The sequence below is a fragment of the Calypte anna genome, chromosome 11, assembly GCF_003957555.1.
Source record: "Calypte anna isolate BGI_N300 chromosome 11, bCalAnn1_v1.p, whole genome shotgun sequence".
NCBI classification, from domain to species: Eukaryota; Metazoa; Chordata; class Aves; order Apodiformes; family Trochilidae; genus Calypte; species Calypte anna.
Genome location: NC_044257.1, coordinates 5,197,347 through 5,219,290, shown reverse-complemented (window position 1 = coordinate 5,219,290; position 21,944 = coordinate 5,197,347). Strand labels below are relative to the sequence as shown.

The 21,944-nt window shown below is 37.6% G+C and overlaps 1 protein-coding gene across 3 annotated transcripts in view; it reads left to right on the top strand.

Annotated features, from left to right (window-relative positions):
- The window catches only part of CHD9 (chromodomain helicase DNA binding protein 9), a 74,073-nt gene that overhangs the window by 6,414 nt on the left and 45,715 nt on the right, over positions 1–21,944 (top strand). The window contains exons 3-5 of one of the 3 annotated variants that reach the window (XM_030457447.1): positions 123–206; positions 4,423–6,025; positions 20,878–21,215. In XM_030457447.1, coding sequence (XP_030313307.1) covers positions 4,589–6,025; positions 20,878–21,215 — 1,775 coding nt within the window. In that variant the 5' untranslated portion in view covers positions 123–206; positions 4,423–4,588. Of the gene's footprint in view, positions 1–122; positions 207–4,422; positions 6,026–19,552; positions 19,703–19,846; positions 20,023–20,877; positions 21,216–21,944 lie in introns of those variants that run through there. The other 2 variants (XM_030457448.1, XM_030457449.1) reach the window with 2 other exon arrangements.

Sequence of the window (21,944 nt, the reverse complement as noted above, 5' to 3'; positions counted from 1 at the left end):
TGTATTAATTCTGTTTTTCTTTTTCTGGTATCTTATTAAATTTTTTACTTGTAAGTATTACACTTGAATATACCCTCCTGAAGTTGGTTATTGTGTGACTTGTTTATCATGTTTTATTTCAGATCTCTAATGATGAGGTATCCATCTGGATTTAAAACATATCTCTTCTTAATTCTTTGTTAAAGAGATGTGTTCTATATTCATGGGTAAGGATACTTTTTATTTTGACTTGGGGCCTTTTCTTAAATATCTTGTGATATATTTTAATCTGGAAGGTTTCAGCAACTTGTTTTTGTTTCATTTAGGTTAGTAAGATACTTATCATACTATAGGGTCCTGTAGGCACCTGTGCTAGCTCTTAATTTTGACCCAAACTAATTATTGAATCTATCACTAACTTCTGGAATTACAGAACAGAGAAACAGAATGGCAGTATAGGTAAAAAATGTAAAAATGGGTCTGTGATTTGAGATGACTTTTCTCGTACACACCACAGTTCTACAGGTTTTAATCAGGCATCTCAGCATTCATCTTTTGGAGTTTTGGGAGTAAATGCCATCCTGAAAAACAGTGAAAGAAGAGATGTGAATTTTATGTAACTTAAAAAAAAAATTCAGCCCTTTTTTTTTTCCATAATGTAAAATATATTTCATCTGGGGAAACTTTGGTATTGCACACCCCCACTTCAAAACAGTAGAAACCAAACTGCCACAAAAATATCACTAGAAAATACATTTTTTTCTAAGTGCTACTAGTATTCTTAATGTTTGTAGGCCTTTAAAGGAAACAGCTAAGGTTACTTAATAACATTATAGAACTTTATGTAAAGTGTTCTCTCCATATATTACATGCTGCTTGCTGAAATACCATTTTGAGACTCTATAAATTTACCTTGAGTTAAAAACTAATCTTAAAATGGATCTCAAAGTATAGTAGGTGTTCCAGACATACTTTGTGGGACTTTCTGATATCATCTTGTTTTATGCAGGGAGTTCTGGGGTGTGCTTCTCTTGTGTGTAATTGTCTGTGTTCACCTTAAGCAAAGCTGCTCTCAGTAAAGAAGATGTCCTGTTCATAGTGAAAGCAAACCTCTATGAGAAGGGTAGAAATTTGTCCTTGGTTGTGCTGGAGGATGGATTTTCTTTCCAAGTGAAATGTCATTTGTTATCTTGGTTGACTTTCAGTTCTACAAATAAAATAATGAAATGTAACTTGTTGTGTATTTTAAAATATAAACAGGCTACCCACACAAAGTTTCTCCTAGTTCTAGTGACAGCAATCAAAAGACAATACATATTTAGCTGCAGATACCTAACAGAGTTCTATCTGTTAGGGAATAAAAGAGTTCATCTCTACTAAATGCCTATAAATGTTCTTTCTTTAATCTTCTCTGTTTCTGGGATTTTGAGGAGGTTGTTCTGTCCCTTTGTGCATTTTAAATTTATAATGTACATTGATCTTTAAATCTATAATAGAATATCATTTATATTGGCACATCAGTGGGAAGTAACTTCTGCCTTATTTAATTGACTGCAGCTTTTTGAACTCAGACAAAGCTTTAGTTATAATTAAATCTGACAAATAATGATAGTGTAATTGCCTTTTAATATTGGAGATGGGAATGTCTTAGCACTTCTGAATAATATGAAGAAGTGATTGTTTTATTGAGTATTTTTTATAACATGCTGCATTGTCTTCCTCTTTAAACATGATGTTCCATGTGCTAATAAAGGAGCAGATCATGCAAAACCATAATGGGCAGATCATACAAAACCACAGATGCATGTTGTATACTGCATAGAACTTCATAAATATAACCATTTTTTTCAGTCTCACTGGCAGTTCTTTTGGAAGCAGGTCTGTTACACCTGGCTGCAATGCTTTCCTAAAAAAAATTAAAATAACCCCTTGACATTAATCCCTTCCCTTTAATGACTCTGTTTATCCCTTCTGTGTCCTTTATGTGTAGTCTGGATTTCTGTTACATCCTTACATTTCTTCAGCTTTAATTCCTGCTAACTAGTTTCTAGATGCTTTCCAAGATAGTTTGTTACTTGTCTGCATAGCCATCCTTTCAACTTTTGTGACAAGTGGCCACCTAAGTCACTGAGTTGAGTCACACATCAGCCACCTGAAGCAGTGATACTTGGGTTATCAAAGTACAAATTGTGGATATCGTGGTCATGTGATGAACTTTTACCTGGTTGCTTGTAACCTTGTAAGCTTTTTCTCTGTTGTCACTTCATCAAAAGTAATCAACAATGCAATTAATGAAATAAAACACATCAGTGGTCTTTGTTACCTATACTGCTATTCCCACTTCATTTTTTGAAAGCAAAATTTGATAACTTTGTTCCACTGTGTTTTCTTATATATTCCTTTTTTTTGGATATATTTTGTAAAATAAATCTTTCTTACTTTCCGGTCTTTAAAACTTAAGACACTTCCCTTCATTTCTGCTTTTGCTTGTGTCTCTAACTACAGCTTGTGTTTGTAAGATTCAAATCTACTGTATGGTAAAACAGTATGAAATGGGATCATGTCTTTCAGGCTGTTTTTTCCTGTACTTTATGACAAGAATAAAGGGTTGTTATTAAACTCTGAGGAGCAACCAAAATATAGACAGTTTTATTTTTTTCAATCTTTCTTCCCCTCCCACCCATAGCAAGGAATTGCAATAATTCTGTCAACTTGACCCTCAGTTTCCTGACCTAGCTCTGGTATTGATCCGTTCCTCCATACACACTTAAAGAAAAGAACCAAACTGGGCTGAGTGTAGCCAGTTTCATTTCTGGGTAGTCTTGAATATAGCAAGTGAAATTTGAAAAGATATTAAATTTTAAAAAGGGTGGAAATGCAGCAGTAGGTCATAAGAGCTGCTTTTGCAGATTAAGATTATACTCTGTAATTGAAAAATTTGAATAGTTAATTTAAAATAGATCTATTAATGTTAAAAACTAGTAGATGAAAGAAAGTATAGGTGTTCAGTTTAATGAATGGTGACTAGACAAAAAACCTCAGAGCTGGGAGATGTTTCTGTTCTGATTCAACTATGTTTGCAGAATAACTTAATACTCCATAAAGAAAATTATGTGTTTTGTGTGAGATGAAAAGTATACAGTTGGCAATCTAAAAAAAAATATTACTGTTTAAATTCCAGGTACTTTAGCATATGGGAAGATGATAAAATTTGGAATGTTCTTCACCTGAACTTAGGGGGGATACTGTTGGTGTTTGCTGGTAATTAACTTTAGAAAAATTCTATTATTTAAAAAAGGAAATAGTTAAATTCCTGATGCAGTTGTATAGCAGTTAGATAGTAGTTACTCTGTAGTAGTAGTTCCCACTGATTCATTTTCTACATAAAATTAGCTTGATTGGTGCAAAGATGAGAGTTTAAAGTAAGGGAGAAACGAAATACTAGTAGGAAATACTGCACTCATTTGGGATCCATTATATTTGAAAGAGCTAAACCAGCTGCATATACTGGATGTCCTGTAGCTGGTAAACACTGTTGAAGCAGTTCTCACTGATAGGGGGCAGTCACTTCTTAAATTCCAGTACAAAAACCATACTTCAGTTGCAGGTTGTACCTGGATTGTGGTGCACATTTTATTGCCTAGAGTTGATCCAAGGAGTTCTGAGACATTGATGTTCTATAAGGATATTGCTAACTTTAGACTGGACAAAGAATAATGTTACATCAGTATAACTAATAGTGGAGAATTTAGACATACAAAGTATTAGAATTAATTTACTTTGTACAGTAAGCATTGCTTCATCACAAATTTGCAGTTTAAGAGGGTACAAAGATATCAAATTGTATTGTCATATCTTTTGAGCTGAAATATCCTAAGATGAGAGATTATTATATTAGAAATACTGCAAAAACCTGAAGCCATGCCACAATGTTTACCTGGATCCTGATGTTGGGTTATCATCTTCTGGAATGTGTTTGATACTGGGAAAGTCATCATTCTATTGCTTTGAATCATAAGCAGGTATCAGTGTTACAAGATACTTCTCATGTTTCATGTTTAAACATACAGAATTACAGTGTACATTTCATGTTACACTTTTTTCTTCTACTAGAACAAGTTCTATTGCAGTTTGGTAGTTGTAATGAAAATGGCAAAGGTGAATCTAAAAGTGTGCCTGGGTAAAGTGCTTTGGTAACAGCAAGCAGAATGAAGAGAAACCATTACATTTAAAATGTCAAATGTTACTTTAATTACCTGAGGCACAAAAAATGGTAAATGCTTCATGGTGCTCTGAGTACAACCAAAACCAATTGTTTTTTACCGAAACTGCGAAGTTATGAACAAAATATCAAAAATCAGTGACAGTGCTGGGGAGAGGAAAGGACCAATGAGGAGATTCATTAAATAATATCTGTCTTCTCTTTCTTTATCTCTCCTATAGGATGCTTTAACACCTTAAGACGCAAGTTTCACCAGAAGCACTAATGGATGTTGGTATGCCTTGGATAAGGTGGTGACTGCTGGATGTCATTTGCTTGTGTTCACTGCAGAGAGCCAAAAGTGACTCCATTAGGAGTTGAGAGAAAAAGCAGTACAGACTTATCAAGATGACTGATCCTATGATGGATTTTTTTGATGATGCCAATCTCTTTAGTGAGACCTTAGAAGGTTTGTCAGATGATGCCTTTGTTCAACCTGGACCCGTTTCACTTGTTGATGAATTGAATTTGGGTGCAGAATTTGAACCTTTGCACATAGACTCATTGAACCATGTGCAAGATGCTCAAAATCAGCAGAAGATGAGTGAGTTTGATCAGCTGAATCAGTATGACTCACTGAAACTTCACTCAGTAAATCAGTCTTTTAACAGCTCAGCTGACAACGTCTTATCACCACACTCTCAGTTCAATTGTTCACCAATTCACCCGCAGAACCAGTCCAATGGGATGTTTCCAGACGTGGCTGATGGCAGTCCCATGTGGGGTCATCAGACTGCCACGACTGTTTCCAATCAAAATGGGTCCCCCTTTCACCAAGGACATTCTCAGTCTATGCAGCAAAACAAAAGCTTTGTAGCACACCATGACTTTGCCTTATTCCAGGCTGCTGAACCCCAGCATCAGTGTGCCTCGCTACGGTCACAGCAAAGCAGGAGCAGCACGGGGCAGGATGCTCTGAGTCAGCCAAAAGACTTCATGGACATCAACGTATCCACCTCTCACAGAGCCAGTGTTAACCACCCGCCTGCTGTTTCTAATCCATCCACTTCACAGCAGCCTCTGTCTGTTCAACAGTTTTCTCAAACTGCAAGTGCTTCGATACATTTTTGTGGGAATCAAGAAGGAAATTTTGGTGGACAGTCTCCAACTATTACTCCGTGTTCTGTCAATAACAGCCAACAATATTCATCTCCTTACTCTTACTCTAATAACCACATTTCTCCTACCAGCCTTCTTCAGTCTCCAACAGCCCTTTCTACTAGCCAGCAGACACACTCTATCTCTGACTTCACTGGAAGCGATGCCTTTACATCTCAAACAGGGACCAAGCAAGAGACAACTGAGCACATGTTAAATCCTAGTACACCTTTGAATTCAAGTAGTTTTCAAATGTTGCATTCTGCACATCCTCAGGGCAACTTTAGTAGTTCAAAACTCTCTCCTGTGAATATTAATTTTCCAGCTTCTGCTGGTTCTGCTTCTCAGATAAGCCATTTCACTGACCCTATTGAAAGCAACGGTTTTACATCTTTAGATGACAACTTACTTCATCAGGTCGAGACTCATAATGAACCCTTTACAGGACTTGACCCAGATGACCTCCTTCAGGAAGACCTTCTGCCACAGTTTGATGATTCTGCATTTGTTCAGGATAGCACAAGCCATGTTTTAGAGCATGACCTGGACCACCACATAACCCCACAGCAAGTAACGCAGTCATCTGATGTTGTTCGGGCACAGTCTCAAAGCCAGATCCATCCTTGGCATTCTTCAGTTTCTAATCAACATCTTCAAGATAGAAGTCGTGTCACCTTACAAGGACAGGTATGAAGGGATTTGAGGGAAGTGGGGTTTTGAGCTGTTTGATTTGTTTGCTGAAATTAATAATAGTGAGTGGTGCTTGTACCTAAGTATGGTTACTGAAGTCCCTGAGCTGCTGTCACTTGAACGTGAAGTCTATGTACTGCTAGTTCAGGGAAAAAAAGCCACCCTTGTTGATGCTGAGCTTGCTTTCTTCTGTTCACTTAGAGAAAACAAGATCTATATCTTTATATGTTCAGAGATAATGCTGCTTGTCCTTCTGCTTATGTTTCCCAAGTACATCAGAGAAAATCATTGTTTTACAACTTGAGTGCAAATACAATGGCTTATTGTCTTTTAAGGTACTTAAAGCAACATATTTTTGAGTTTTAATAGGGCTTCTCTGGTGGATTTCTTGCAAAAATTGCACTGGTTTTCTTGTTATTAAATCCTTCGCTTGGTATCTTTTAGCTTATGCTCACTGGCTAAATATACAATCTTGGTTTTGAGTAGAAAACATACAAAAGGCTGTGCCTATGTTTGATTTTGTTACTTATTTTTAGACAAAAAACCTGTAGTTCTAGTGTGATGTGCATATGCTCTGCAAGTATTAAACCCTCTGCATGAAGGACAAGATAGAATAAAAACTTTATTGTGTTTTCTTAAAAGGTATAGAAGAGTGGCATGAACATTGTGGATCGTGCTTTTCAGATTACAGTGAGATACTAAAGTTGAGTAAACATTGAAGAGGTCAGAAAGACAGTCCTACAGTCCTGTTTTTCAGAAGTCCTTTCTCATAAAGTGGTGAATTTTCATATAGTTTTAATTGAGATGCTAAGTGCACTTTTTTTTAATATTTTTTTTAACATTGACTTTTACCTTCATCTATATAATGACTTTCTTTTTTTATAGAAACTATGTCAGTGTGAATACATGAGAATATAGACTGATGCTTCAGGATTTCTGTGGTCTCTTAGGAGACAAGCTAGGATTTTCAAAAACAAACCAAATAGGGCATATGAAGTTATTTTTTTCCAAAACACTGTAACCAGCAAAATCATGTGCTTATTACAGCTACTGGAAACTTCAGTGTATGTGAGATTCTTGGAGATTTTTCAGCACAAAAAAGATCTACATCAAAAGAAAATAGATCTTGAATATAGGAGAGACCTAATAACCAAAAGTACAAATCATTATTCTCTCAGCTATAAAAATTTACCAATTGCTAAAACTGTTGCTGTGGTTTTGGAGACTTACTTAGTGGCTTTCTCTTAAAGATAGCTAATACATTGGTGTTCTTACAACCAGTATTTTCTCTATATGAGAGTATGGAAGGGTCTCTTACTGGAAAAAAAATGGGAAGGAGAACTTGGTTACTGCCTCTTGTTTCTACTTAGTTTGCGGGACTCAGGCCTGTTAAGGAGGCAATGGAACATTTTTTTTCCCTACCTCCACGCAATTTTATCTCATTTGTGTAGAGATAAAATTAACACATTTCATCTTTGGTCTTGGTTCAATAAATTGCATCCCCATTACAACTTCTGCTTATGTTTCTGGAGCTTGTACTTTTCAATTCCTGGTAGTGAAACTTCTTCTGTGGAATGGTGGTGTGATAGCAGAAGGTGTATGCACTGTGTCATTACCTTGATTAACTGAAAGGCAAATGAGGTGCCTTGTGTTGATTTCAATAAACATTTTTTTTAAGTCAAGGAGGGGGAAAGAAGAGGGCACAGCCCTGGTAGCTCTTCTTGTCACTTATGTCAGCAGTCTGAAGATGTGGGTCTAGTGAAAGGTGCCCCGTGTCCCTGCCAGGAAGCGGAGCAGTGGCAGCAGCTGGATATGGGAACAGCAGCATGGAGGCTATGGGTGTCCCATGAGCTTATTCGGGGTTGAAAGGTGAAGAGGAAGTGGATTCCAGGGAGAGTAAGGGTGGTGTATCATTTGGGAGGAGCATGGGAGATACAAGCCCAGCAACAAAAAGTAGGTCCAGGAAAACTTGGGGTGGTGCTGTGACGTTGCTGTTGTATACATCAGAAGCTTTCAGGACTTGCTGCCATCTCATTGACATCAGCTTTAGCACTTTGTTTTGTAACTAGGAACAGAGGGAAGGTTCTAAGGCCTGTTGAGTGTTTTTAAGTTTTGGGGGGCTGGTTGTGTTTTTTTGCATGATGTGAAAACAAACCAACTTCATGGTATATTACGTTTTTCCTTGGAAGTCTGAAATGGTCAGAAAACAGTTATAAAACTGGTTGGTTTTATTTTTATTATTTTGTGTATGCAATCAGATGCTTGTTTATTTCAGAAACTGGCTGTAGTAGCTGACAAACTATTGAGGAATGAGTTGATGGGTCAGTGCCAGAAGCAAACTTCAGAAGCCTCTTTTAAATCTTCAGTATATGTAATATGAATAGTAACAGTAAAGTCTGGCAATTACTGAAGCATTTCAGATCAGTCTTTTGCCTGGTTGCAATCCTAAGCTGTGTAGTACTTCCAATTCACACTTTTTTTTCTTTGATCATTTTGTAGAATTTCAAGTTTATGATGAGTTTGTTCTGTTTGAGGTTTTTATAAATATATGTAGTTTAACATATACAGGAAAAAGGTGAGGTAAGGGACAGGGGAGGGAACTGTCGTCTTAGTGAAACTTGTTGACTTTAGGAGTTTGGTAGGAAGGGATTCTGGTAGCTTTCATATGTAATAATTAAGGTGAAATGTTCAACAAGATGTGGTCTCATATTGGCTTGAGTACATATTGAGGAAACAATTACTAGTGGATTTATTTTTCTCAGTTTTACTTTGCTAATGGTTGAGATTTTTCCAGAAAGGAAAACTTATTATATGAAATAGTTCATGAACTGTTGGAATGGACCCACTGTTGGACAAAGATGTTTTAACTACATTTATGCTGGTTATTTAAGATTAAGAAAGAACATTAAGTACTTGCTTCATTATTTGAAAGCAAGCATACTCATCACATTTTTACTTTACAGCTGTTCTTTTGATAGAAATTAATTTAAAAATTAATACAGTCTATTCAGTGTAATAATATTGCAGAATTAAAAAACATCTAGGATGTCTTATGCTGCTGTTATGCTTTCTGTGCCTGCTATAATTAGATTATAATTGTAAATAAATTGTGCCTCTTAATGTTACATGAGGCATTTTTCATTGGAGTTAAAGAACAGAAAGTTATGTGGAGAAATGCACTGGAGATTTGTGTAGCCTCAGTTTTGGCTAATGAAACACTACTGATCTTTTTAACTCCACTTAAAGCTGTTTTGAGTTTGCTAAAGCTAAATAATCTATTAACTTTTCATAAAGTTGAAAAAATACAGGCTTCAGCATTTGGTTCTATGTGTACAGAAGAAAAAGGAAGTTGGAAAGATAATCTGAAGTATAAACTATCTGAGGAGAAGTGTGTATCACATCCCAGTCTGTATGGTGTTTTGTAATAAGCATATTGAGCTCTTCTGGCTACATACATGAAAGCAGAATAGTTTAGATTAAACTCAAATGTAGCATTCCATTAATAAACTTAAATACTACAGGACAAGGGGGTAGTCTTAATTCTTAAATCAGGTGAATTGTTTCTTCTATTCTGTGACTAAAAGTTTGGTACCTAACTTGATAATTCATTCATTATATTCATGAATTCCAGTATCTTACATGTGACTTTTATTTTTAAACTTACTTGAAAATTGCAAGTTCTTTTTTATTTGCAAGCGTGAGTTTTCCTACCACTTGTTTTATAGCAACAGATGACTGGTTTTTTTAGAGAATTTTCTTAACCCTATCTTGAAAGGTCAGCAAAGAAAGTCTGATTGTTGCAGGTCATTGCTTGGTGGTTGTACCCTGAGACATCTGTAGATACCGGAATGGGATAGCCTCCTGTGGGTGAGGGTGTCATCAGAACTGGAACAGACTCTCAGCTGATCAAAGTCCGGGCTGCTAAATTCATAGAAGAGCATCCCTTGAGTTATTCTACTTGTGAAGTTGTTATTCTACCATTTGTTGCTGTTCTACCAGTATATCAAATCTTGGACTCTGAAGTTTTTATGAGAGAAAGACTTGATAAGCTGTGATACATGTTCTCATCTAGGTGGTTCAACAAACCAGTTACTTGATAGATGGAGCTGTGGGAGATGTATAAAAGTCCAGGGTATCAGTGTCTTTCTTATATTCTCTATTCCTGAATTATAAGTGAGCCTGTAATGAGAGAGATTTTACAGTAATGAACTGATTTACATTATATAAATTCCTTGTAGAATAAGTAAATGTATGGGTTATGGTTCATTTTTACAAGACTGTAAAATTATGATGCTGCTACATATTTTGCTTGTGAAGCAGTGGATGACAGTTTTCAGTGGCACTGGGCACATATCTCAAAACTCACCTTACTTTGCATCATCTGAAAACTGAGATCTGGACAACTGTTCAGGGAAGCACTTGTGTCTGGGGTAGGCATTACAAATCATATTTTGTGTTCTTGAAATGTAAGAAACCACATTCCACACTCCCCCCAGAAATAACCCCCAAAGCAGAAGAGCCCTAAAACCTTGTTCTTTTTCCTAAAATGCTAAATAGTGCTGTATTTCTGTTGGTCTTGTTCCTTTAGATATGGTTAATTTTACAGGTGGCATCATCATATTAAGAAATTCAAGTCTTAGTCTGAACTTCCCTTTTAAACATTTTTAGGAGTTGTGTGGTCTGGATTTAGTTCTCTGTGCCTTAAGAACAGTTTTCACTCTTCCTTGTAGGAGCTTCATAAATTCTCTCTACCATAGTGAGGCAGCAGAGATCAGTTGTCATCTCCCAGCACCTGATTGTTTTTTCATGCATGTAGAAGTAATGAAAGTAATCCCTCCACTGACCTTCTTTGTACTGTACTTTTCACCTTGTTTTCTTCCTATTATTTTAGAAAGGTGGTGAAGTTGTGTCAAATGCATGGTTAATGAGAGGAGTAATGCAACATCTGAGCCTGAGTAGTGCAGTTCTGGGATGAGCTAAGTCTTTTGAACTGTAGCTGTATAGAATAAGCTGTATAGAACCTATGGCTATTTGCCAATGCTGTGTTCATCATTGAAAGCAGCAGTATTTTCATAGCTTTTTGTGTAGTTGGGTGTCTATGAAACATTTCCTTTTGTGTGTATTTTATCTAAATTTTATGTAAACACTTTATTTTATTTCCTTTTAAAATGACAAATTGCATGGGTTGAGGAAAGAAAGTACACATTTGTGATGTTCGTTTTCAACACTTTTACTGATTAATATTTACTGTATTTCATTTGCCTTGTTCTTCATGTCAAAATACAGCTGTAGAGTGAAGGAAAGACAAAATTCTGGACTTCTAAAAAGAGGGAAAATGCACTAGAGCATCTGCTTTACTGTTTCAAAAGCTTTGAGTTAGTGAGTAATTACCATCTCTGTTTGGTAGAGTTAAATAGTTACATAGTTGGGTTTGGGTTTTTTTGTGATGTTGCCAGTGTGTTTCTTAAGTCTCTTTCAACCTTCATCACTTGTCAAATAATTAGGCTGACCAATTCTTTGTGTATGCTTCTGCTTTATAACAAAGTACTTGCTGTTTTAATGACACAATTTCAGAATATAGTTTTTCTTGAGATGATTGCACACTCATCAAGTGACCACAATAATTGTCTTTATAATGTGTCAAAAGAGAAGCATTTTTGTAAAAAGTATTTAACAGATGGCAAGCATAGGAAGAATGTTTCTGGCTAGGTCACCTTAGAGGAGTAATCCAACATATATCAAGGTAAAGACTAGTTGACAAAACCACTAAAAAAGATTTATTTTTTTTATATTGCTGGGTAAGTGTGATTGAATAATCTAAATAATTACTTCCAAGCAGATGTGTCTCAACATTGTAAAGATTTAAAGCAGTTCAGTAATGTGAGAGCACTGGTGCAACTGTGGAAGCTTAGTGTCTGCAAGATGTTGGAAAACAGAAAACAACCCATCTTAAATTGTCTTCTCAAGGTAGCAACCATGCTATAAGCTGTTAAAGCTGTAGTTCAGTATATGTCTAAAGTATATTAGTTTAAGGGAAGCAAAGTTTATGGGGAAAAAAAGCTATTTTTCCACTTTGTGTTAATGCAGCCATTTATGTTATTGACTGAACGGGGAAGCTCACTCACGTGCAAACAAACTTTCCTTGTCCAATTCTGTCACCAAAAGTCTGAATTTTTGAGTGGCTTCAAGTATACCATTGTCTCTTAGACTTCCAAAACAGCACTTTAGCTTGAGACATTTTGTTGAAAATCAATAGTTTATAAAGTGTTAGTAAAGTGTTATTACAGAAAGAGAAGCAGAACTTGTGAAGATGTTAACCAGTAGTGTGGTTTTGAAGCCAACAATCTGAGATATATTTGGCTTTTCTCCAGATGTGTGTGTACTTTGAGCGTTCAGGCTTTACAATTTCTTTTAGCTGTTATGTTAATTTTAAATATATAGAGAGATCATACAAATTGCCAGCAATTTGTCCCTAGCAGCCTCCTTCATCTGGAGAGGTGTTGTTTTCTTGAGGTTAAAAAAACTTGAGCAAGATCCCAGTTATCTGGATTTTCCAGACAGTGTCTTGTCTTCAGGTGTTGATTGGATTGAATTTGGGAGCTCCTCAGGCTCAGAAATACAAGCAAGTGGATTTCTAGGCTGATGAGACTGAGAATTCTTGTGGTGATTTGAGTAAGTTTGATAAATAAATCTATGAATATAGCCTTAGGCTAGGAGCCATTAACAGGTTTCGCATTTCTGAAAACTGTGTCATTTATAGCAGAGATTGATTTTTCTTTCATAAATGTGGCAGGGGTTCTTTTTTGTGGGTTATTTGGCTTGTATTTGCACTTAGGTGGGTTTGTTGCTCCCTTGATGTCTTACTGTGGAGGCTAGCATTTTAATTTATACCTTAGGAAATTGTTACCATCTTTTACATACTGCCTTTTCAGGAGTTAAGACTGGATTTGGAAGTAATTTTCCATGTTAATAGCATATTGTCTATATGCACACAGTGCCATTCAGTAACATACTGAATTGCAAGCCAGAACTAACTTCATAGATTGATAGGAAGGCCTCTTAAAAGAGAGACTCATGGATTCACAATTTAGTTTAAGTTTATATGTTGGGAAAAAAAAAAGAGAAGTTGGCCTTGCAGACTGCATCTTGTGGTTCTGAGCATTTTGGGTTTTATGGTTCAAAACATGGCTTCAGAAAGAGAGTTCTGGTTTTTAAGTTTTAAAAATAATCTTAAGAGTGATCTTATAAACAGCTGTTTCACTGCATCATCATTTTTACTGAGTTCCACACATTTTGAAGGAGAGTTCTTTAATAGTATTTCAGGTATACTTAGTAGAAAAATATAGCTATTGTGCTTTTATTGACCTGCAGCATGGAGTGGCTTACATTATACTTGGTTTTATTCTTCAGATGTATAAGAAATAGTGACAAGATCCAGTACATTTGGGGTTTTTTCTTTCTTTGATGGACCTTTGTAGCAGCTGCTCATGAGGCCGAGGTATGGCTCAACTCAGTGTGTAAATTTTGTTGTAGCAGGAAATTTGGTCCTCACAAACCCTAAAAGAAGAAACCAGCTGTTACAGAACATACTGTCACAGGGAAGGCAGGTAAATTAATTTAAGGGGTATCTCTTACTGTCTTGGAGTTCAGTAAGGACAATTTTAAAAAATATAAGTAAAGTTCTTTCTGATGTCTGTTGTAGCTCCTATTTATATCATCCTATGGAGGATTATTTGACCTGTGATCATGTGGTATAATGAAATCTGCAGGTACTACAAAAGAGGCATGTTCTTTGGTGCCAGTCCAGTGGGCTTTTGGGCTTGCAAATGTGTGGCAGGCTTTGTCAGAAATGGTGATCCAGAAGCCATGCTTGGTGTCAGAGGTCTGAAGCTGCTGGTGCTCTAGCTGTTTCTGAGGATGTCCTTGGCCATGCACTGCTGTCTCTAACCAGGCTGTCATCCTGCAGTATGATGATGGCTATTTCTGCTGACTTAAACTCCCTAAAATTAAAATTGCTATGCTTATTTTTCTAGAGACCTGTCTTGCAACTTTGGTCCTTACCAAAAGTTAATGCTCCCTGCTGGGTTTTTTTGTCTTGTTTGGGGTTTTTGTTTGTGTTTTGTTTTCTTTATTGGTTCTTAGTGGTATCTCTGAAGTTCTTGCATGCTGTATAATTTCTCTAAAAATTTTAAAGGAGACCTCTGGGAGAAAAAATGGGGTTTTTGTTTGGTTTGGAGTTTTGGTTTTTGTTTGTTTGTTTGTTTTTTTCTTTGGATGAAATTGTATCTGATGGTCCTTTGATCAGCACTCAGAAAAACAAACTATATTTGGCACCAAGCCCCAAAAACTGTCTTCAAATCTTCCAAGTGGAAGCTTATGTGTGTTTTAGTCTCATTCTGTAATATCCAATGCTGCCTTTGCAGCATGCTTGGGCCAGCAGTTTCTGGTTTCATTGGAGAGTGGCTTGGTTTTCTCCCAGTAAATGATATCTTAAATCTGAGGCTTAGTGGTTTAGAAGCTGCTACTAATCATGACTATGGTATCTTAGCTGTAGAGGTGGTGAAACATGATTAGTGATAGGTGTGACTGGGTTCTGTAGCATTCGGAGGAGGAGGAACAACACTCAGAGATTGTGCAAAGCAGGTGACTGTTTCATCTTAGTAAAATATGTCGTTTAGTGTCACTGAACTTTAATGTTTTAATTTCCATGTATTAAACATTTGTCATTAGTTTATCCTTAAATGCCTTGCGAGATACAAATCACAGTAACCAGATTTACTTTCTAAAGTGGCTATTTTATACAGATAAGAACTGTTTCCAGGCTATGTTGCTGTAGTTGGCCATTTATTTATCAATATTGCAGATAACAAATGTGGAAGATAAAAACGGAAGGATTTCCCCCCCCCTTTTATTATCAGCTTGTTGAAAGAATTACAATTTGAAATGCTACTTTTCCTTTCATAATAGTTCCATATATGCTTTGGGGAGAGTTAGAGAGCCATGTTGATCTTCATTTGCAAATGCTACAAATGGTATGGGGCAACTGTTGAGCAAGAAAATAAAAAGGCATTCAGAATGAGCTCTGAAGGGAGGAAAAAAGGCACTTCTCTGCAGGAAGGAAACCTGATTGTGCATTTAAGTAATCTTCCTATCAGTTGTACAGAAGTATTTCAGTATAGCATGTAAAGCAAAGCACTTGTTTGGCTGGGATTGCCATTCAGCAAAGAGGACTCCTTTCTGTATGCATGTGGGGTGACACATGTTCATATTGTAAGGGTTCTTCTACAGATTGACTCTGCCAAGGGTATGAGATTATATCTTTTTTAATAGGTACACTTTTTGACTGTAAAACTCCCATTAAAAATCACTTGAGTTATTTATGCAGATCAATTTAAGGAAAGAGTTCAGAATACTAGGATGGAATTCAGAAATTGCTGAGTTCATACATTTTTTCCCAAGTTGCATTCCTAAGTACAGTTTTATAATTCAATTATAAATTCAATGGAGATTCCTTATAGATTTTTTTTACTGTAGCATCTTAAAAGCAACTGCAGTTTTCAGATCTTGTTGTGATGATGATGTGAAAAAATGAGAAGTTAATTTGGACAAGCCCCCCAAACTATTGTTATTGGTTACATGATTCACACATTTATATCACAGTTGTGATATGTGATATTGATACTATTTTGGTGACTTGATATGCACAAAGGGATTCTTAGTTTAGTAATAAACATGGACAAAGATGATGTGGTAATGCATGAAGATCAGGTTTCCAGGTGGCTAATTTTAGCTGCTTTTAGTGCAGTTATGTCAAGGTCATCTTGATTTCTCAAAAGACATGGTAGACTAGCAAGAACTTATGCTCTTGAGGCATGTGGTACATAGTATGTGCATCTCCCTGCAGGTGTGTATTAGTGCCATCAGAAGTAAAAGAAGGATTCAAGGCACTGCAAATATAAACTTCAGCTTTCTTGTGGTAGACTAGTTACATTTATAATTTAGTTTTTAGTGATAGCTAGTGTTTGAGTACATATACTCAACAACAATTACTAAAAAAAATTGCTTTATATAATTAAATCAGGAATGTGTTACTTATTAAATATCTAAGAAAGGTATTATTATCAGTCCTTAGCATATCTCAAGAATGGATGCAACTTGGAGGAGAGACTTTGTCTTAAAGATTCTGTGCACACACTGACTTGTAAGTAATACTCCTTTACCATGAGTGGCCACACTGACTGTAGCAAAGGTGTTTGTACAGTAGAAGCAAATGTGTTATTTATGGAACAGATAAAATGAGTTTTTGGAGGGTTTCCTAGGACATGAAGTTTTTTCTATGTTAAACTTAATTGGGGCTCCCTTTGGAGTGATACACAGAGGATGTGAACTGCTAGTTGTTGTAAATTAAAGTTGGGCTTAGGCCTTCAAGGAGAAAACCAGTTTCAGTAAGCATTGAGGACAGTGTTTTGTCCTGTGGGAAGTACAGTTACATCGGTGAAGTTCTTCCAATGCATGTCCTACACAACCCATGGCAAAATGCTGGAGAAATGCCTTTCTCTGAAATCCCTCCTCGGCAGAGTCCAGCTAATGGTTGGGAAGACGTTGTCGTGGTTCTGTCTCCGTGTTGTCTGGTAACTTGATAGCTTTTACATCGGTTTAGTTAAGACCATTCCGACACGTGTAGTGTGTACCTCCTCCTGCACATCGAGTTCTTTTGAGGGCTGCCAAGGAGAAGATGTTCCCCTGGCAGCTGTGAATCGGGGCATATGAGGGGAAGTCCGCAGCTGCTGTCTTACCTTTTCCACCCTTGGTATTTTTTAGGACGAGCTCTTCCATGTGAAGAGCAGTGCTGGCTGTGCCTGCTGCTGTTAATGGCTCTGTTCCTGCCGTTTCCCTCTGCCCACAGGATTGCAGGAGCAGCAGGGAGCTGGCGGCAGCCTTGGGCATCGGGCTCGGCTGCTGCTGCTTGGCAAAGCTGTCAGCAGCACCAGGTACCCTGGAGCTCTCTGCAGACTCGAGAACATTGCACTGGCTTACAGTCAGTTACATTTGGATTATTATCATTAAAATTAAAAAAACCCAAACTTTTCCAAATAATATCGTTAGCTGTTAAAGACATGGACGCCTCAGGGTCTTCCTTTCCTCATTCTCCTATACATTTGTCAGCTAAGAATATCTAAATGTGGATAGATGCAATAGGTTTGTAAGCCATTGGCAAAAGGACGTGCTGCTTCAGCATGTGTGAACTGTGCCCCCGCTCAGTCAGGGGGAAGTATTTTTGGCTTGGCAAAACACTTTGTGCTTTTTGTTGTAGATGCTATGTCGTTTTTGAAATTGTTTTCATTGTGCATGAGGAGTTATAATTGTTTGTTTACAACCACGCGTTTTTTTGAAGCATTAAATTATCAGAATGGAAGACTTGTGCTGAATTAGATTTTTTTTGTTGCTAAGTACATGCAGGTACTTCGTAGTGCAGGCATGTTTCTTGTTATTCTAGTATCAAGACACTTGTGTTGCTTTCCAGTTTTGCTTTTTGTAAGGATGGTAACTTCCTTGGTGAAGTTTTCATTAAAGCTTTATTTAGCCTAGAATGTCTGGCTGGTGTTTTTCTGTAGCTTTGTGAATGTCATTTCCATATGGTTATAAATGTTTTATCAAAATGAAAACCATAAGTTCTTGGGTTTCTGTCACAGCTTACTGTTAGTACAGTGCAGGAGACATAACTTAGAAGCAGTAGTATAGAGCAAAAAAGCAGAGGGTCAGCCTGAGGAAGTAAAAAATAGAGTAGCCTTATCCTGCATATTCACAATTCTACATTAGGTAAGGAGTAAAAGTCTGAGAAATAACTTGGGAAGCAGCTTTGAGGAAATGCAGCATGAGAGATTTAAAAGTAATATAACATCTAAGAAGACTATTGCAAAAGAACCATGAAAAAGCCATCATACCTATATTGCCCCTTGGTTATTAGGCTTTGTTTCTTTGTTTTTTTCCAATCCAGGAATGTTCAAGATTGTACCCATTTCTTCTAAAAATCCTTTAACCATACAGGCTTTGGTAGCATTTGGCTTAGAGGTAAAGTTGTACTAAGTACTTCAGGAATACTTGTTAGGTTAGCTGATCTCAAAATGCCAATTAATATATTGTTTAGTGTTTTTACTGAATTAGAAATAATAACCCTTAATCAGTGCAATGTGTTACAGATATTGTAACACATTTATGTAGAAGCATCTTGGGTGGAGTTCAGAAAATTAACACTAAAATCTAACAGTTTTCCTTGTAATTAAGTTGAATATTTATAAATATATCAATTTTAGTGGTATTAAGAATCCATTCAATGTATTGATGCCACTAGTGATTGAAGTGGGCTATGAAATTCATTCAGGAAATTATCTCAAAATAGCAGTGAAATTCTGTTAAGTGTAAAGCCTAGTATTAACAATCCCAAAATCCTTGCAGTATCTTAAATTTCTCATGGGAAAACACTTGTATCACAAAACAGAAGTTAAAATATGTATTAAGCCAAGTACAAATCAAATCTTGGTATTTCCTTTATGCTTCTTTAATGGACTTCTGAGAAGAAAGAAAAAGGATATTGCTAGGATGGAGCTATGCTGTCAAAATCCTCTTGCGTTTTAGTAACCTTTCAAAAAAAAAAAACAAAACGTGAACACACCGTTTTCGTTTCTAGTTGATTTGGTGACAATACGTGTTTAAAAGTTTGCCTGATCTTTTGAAACAGCAGTTTAAAAGAACTTTGGAATGAAGAGTGTTCCCTGTGTAGCCCTGTCCCATCTCATTGAGGAGATTTTCACCCTGATCCGTCTTGTAGGTCTGAGCAGGGAGCAGAGGGATAAAATCAAGTTAAGGAGTTCTTCCCTTTTCTGTAGGAAGCAGAGAAGTCTGCAGGCAAGTGCTTGTACAGTCACAGCTGGAAGTTCACAGTAACGAGCTCAGTGTAAAAATTTAAAAGCACCCTGAAGAGCAGAGCATCTTTGAGGCCACCGACTCTGATTTCAGTCTCCGTGTCCCCCGGCCCCGTTCCAGTGAGAGACCTGGCCCTGTAGAGTTGCCATGAACTGCAGTCTGAGGCAGGAAAAGGCATAAGGTTCCCAGGATCTTCCATCCAAGCGGAGGCGGTGGGAAAGGCGGAGTGAGCGCCGGGGCCGCGCGTAGGGCACGGCGGAGCCGAGCGGCCCGGCCCGGTCCGGCCCGTTGGGGGTTAAACTGCGGAGCCGAGTGGAATAACAACGGCAGCACCATCTGCTGGCCTACTTCCGCGGGAGGATCCGTATTTTTAACGACATCTCTAATATTCATGCTGATGCATTTTGATGCTTTGTGCATTCGTTTCTTTCTGTGCTTTGTCGGGATCTGGCTCTCCGCTTGCCGCGGATGTGGGGCCCCGATCGCCGGGGGGAGGCGGGCGGCCCGGGCCGGCCCTGAGCGTTGGGATCGGCGGAGGTTTGCTCGGCGGGGCAGAGGGACATGGTGATAAATCCCAACGTGTGTTGGTGGAGGGTTGTGCATATCTTGGCTGCGGCTCGCTAAATAGGCCATTTAGCAATCTTCTTTCAATGCTTTTCTCTTGAGCACTGCCTGGGGTGCTGAAAAAAGCAGAGGGCAAGCCTTTGTCTGACGCCAAAAATGTCTTCAGTGAAGAGGCCAAGAGGAAGGGTAAGTGAAAGCCTGAATGAGTGGGAGGAGGAGGGGTTCTTTGGGCTAAAAGGCTAATGGGATTGAATAACCTTCCTTATTACTGGCTGCTGCTGCGGGAGCCGTGCTGCATCGCCATCTTGAGCTTGTTGCTGTTTTCTCGAGTCGTGGTTGTTTGTTAGAGCCCTTAGGCCCTAGGGTGGCATTTCAGAGCGGGATCCCTGCCCCAACCCGCACCTATAGCAAATCCACCCAGTGAACTGCACTGGATCTGGCCAGAAAATGTGTTTGGAAATTCCTGGTGGCTTTTCTCCATGCTGTAGGCAGAGGCGCATTTACGGGTGAGAACGCAACACAACTGTTATCTGCTGGTGGTTTTTTTTGGTTGGTTTTTTTTTTTGTCTGTTTGAATAGGAAATTCTTTCCATTCCTCGAGGGGGGAGGGGAGGAAAGCAAAAACATCGTCTTCTAGCCGGTTTCAAGAGAGGCTGATAATGGGAATATTGCATTTGCTACTGTAAACAATTCTGCGTCGATGAAGCAGTGATTTAAAACCTGAAAATCAGAACATCTTAAATTTCGTAAGCAAGGCACTGACCTTATGTTGATCTAAATAAAAGAAACACTGCTTTCGGATCTTCTTATGAAGATCGAGCTGTGTGGTTTTGGTTCTATCTTTTCTTTTTCTTGATTTTGTTCGAGCATCTCTTCAGCACCGAGTTAGTCTTGTAGATCTTTTCATCTCCTTTAAGGTATCTGCGATCCTGATACCTCACCAAGGGTGAAATGCTGACGCTGTTATCTTTGCAAGTTCTTTGCTTTCTGAGATTTTATGAGAAGAACGTTTATTGGAGACATTGGAGGTGTGTGTCGAATGTTTGGGGATGCTTGGAGGGTTAAGGATTACCGTCAGTAACTACAGAGGTGGAAAGAAGACTGAGAATTTTCGGAAGATACTTTTAACCGATTTTCAGTATGTGGATTGGTTGCTCAAAATCCACAATTGATGTAGTCATTCTGAAACCCACGCCATTCTGTGGTATAAAGGGGACTCCTTTTTTGTGTCAGCATGAGTCCCCGCCAGTTCATTTTTCAAAGTGTATATGCAGATCAAAAACAGTTGCAGTTTTTCTTTCAAGAAATTTTTACATTCTTAAAATAGGGTGATTTTACTAACTTCTTGTCTCTTCTTACAGCCTCCTTCCTCCAAGAAGACTGATGGTTCAGGATCATATACTAAGTTGCAGAATACCCAGGTGAGGGCAATGTCTGAAAAGAAGCAGAAGAAAAAAGCAGACTCAGAAAGTAAACAAGAGAAGGCAAATCGCATAATATCTGAAGCTATTGCAAAAGCAAAAGAGAGAGGAGAGAGAAACATTCCACGAGTAATGAGTCCTGAAAACTTCCCCAGTGTTTCAGCTGAAGGAAAAGAGGAAAAGAAGGGTAGAAAAGTTAAATCCAAACCAAAGGACAAGGAGAGCAAAAAGCCAAAAACTCCATCCTTGTCCAAAATTAAAGAAAAGACAAAAATTGGGTAAGTAGATTAAAATGTTGTCTTCTTTTCAGACTGTAAATCCTTGATTAAAATGAAAACTGCTTACTGATAATAAAATGTTCTACTGCACTGCCTACACAACATTCTTCCTGATTAAGGCCATGGGTGGACTCTTATTCCGGAACAAGAATGCTCTGTTTTCTCATTAGATAAAATCAATGTAGGACTGTCCTTTTTTAAGGAATTATTTTAAATTCATATCCTAAAATATTCTATGCTTACTTTGAATCATAGACAAGACCAAAGTGTCTTTCATCTAGTGTCATAATCAGTTCTGACTCTAGATAAAGTTAATCTGATACAATAAATGTTGTCCTTATCAATTTTGGCATGTATCTTCAGTACAGTGTGCTGGATAAACAGTGTAAGGAGAAACTGGAAGGTTAATGAGTTAGCATACTCTAATAGACATCACATGGATCAAAAGTAAAGTGTATATTGGAAAGTCTGTGCAGTGAAGACTTAATAGTTTTTCATCATGAGAATTTCATCAGCCTTCTTAAGAATGTGCTTACTCAGCTAGGTCAAGCTGGGTGGATGAGTTGGGGTAAGGACCTTTAGAAAGACATTAGATGTTAAAACACGCCCAGGGATTCAGTAGGTAGCAGGTCTAATGACTCTAGAGCTAACCTAGTTCTCCTGTATACTTTTAATGGAAAGTGTCTAATTTCCAATGTTAGGTATGTCAGTCAAGACTTGAAACAGAAA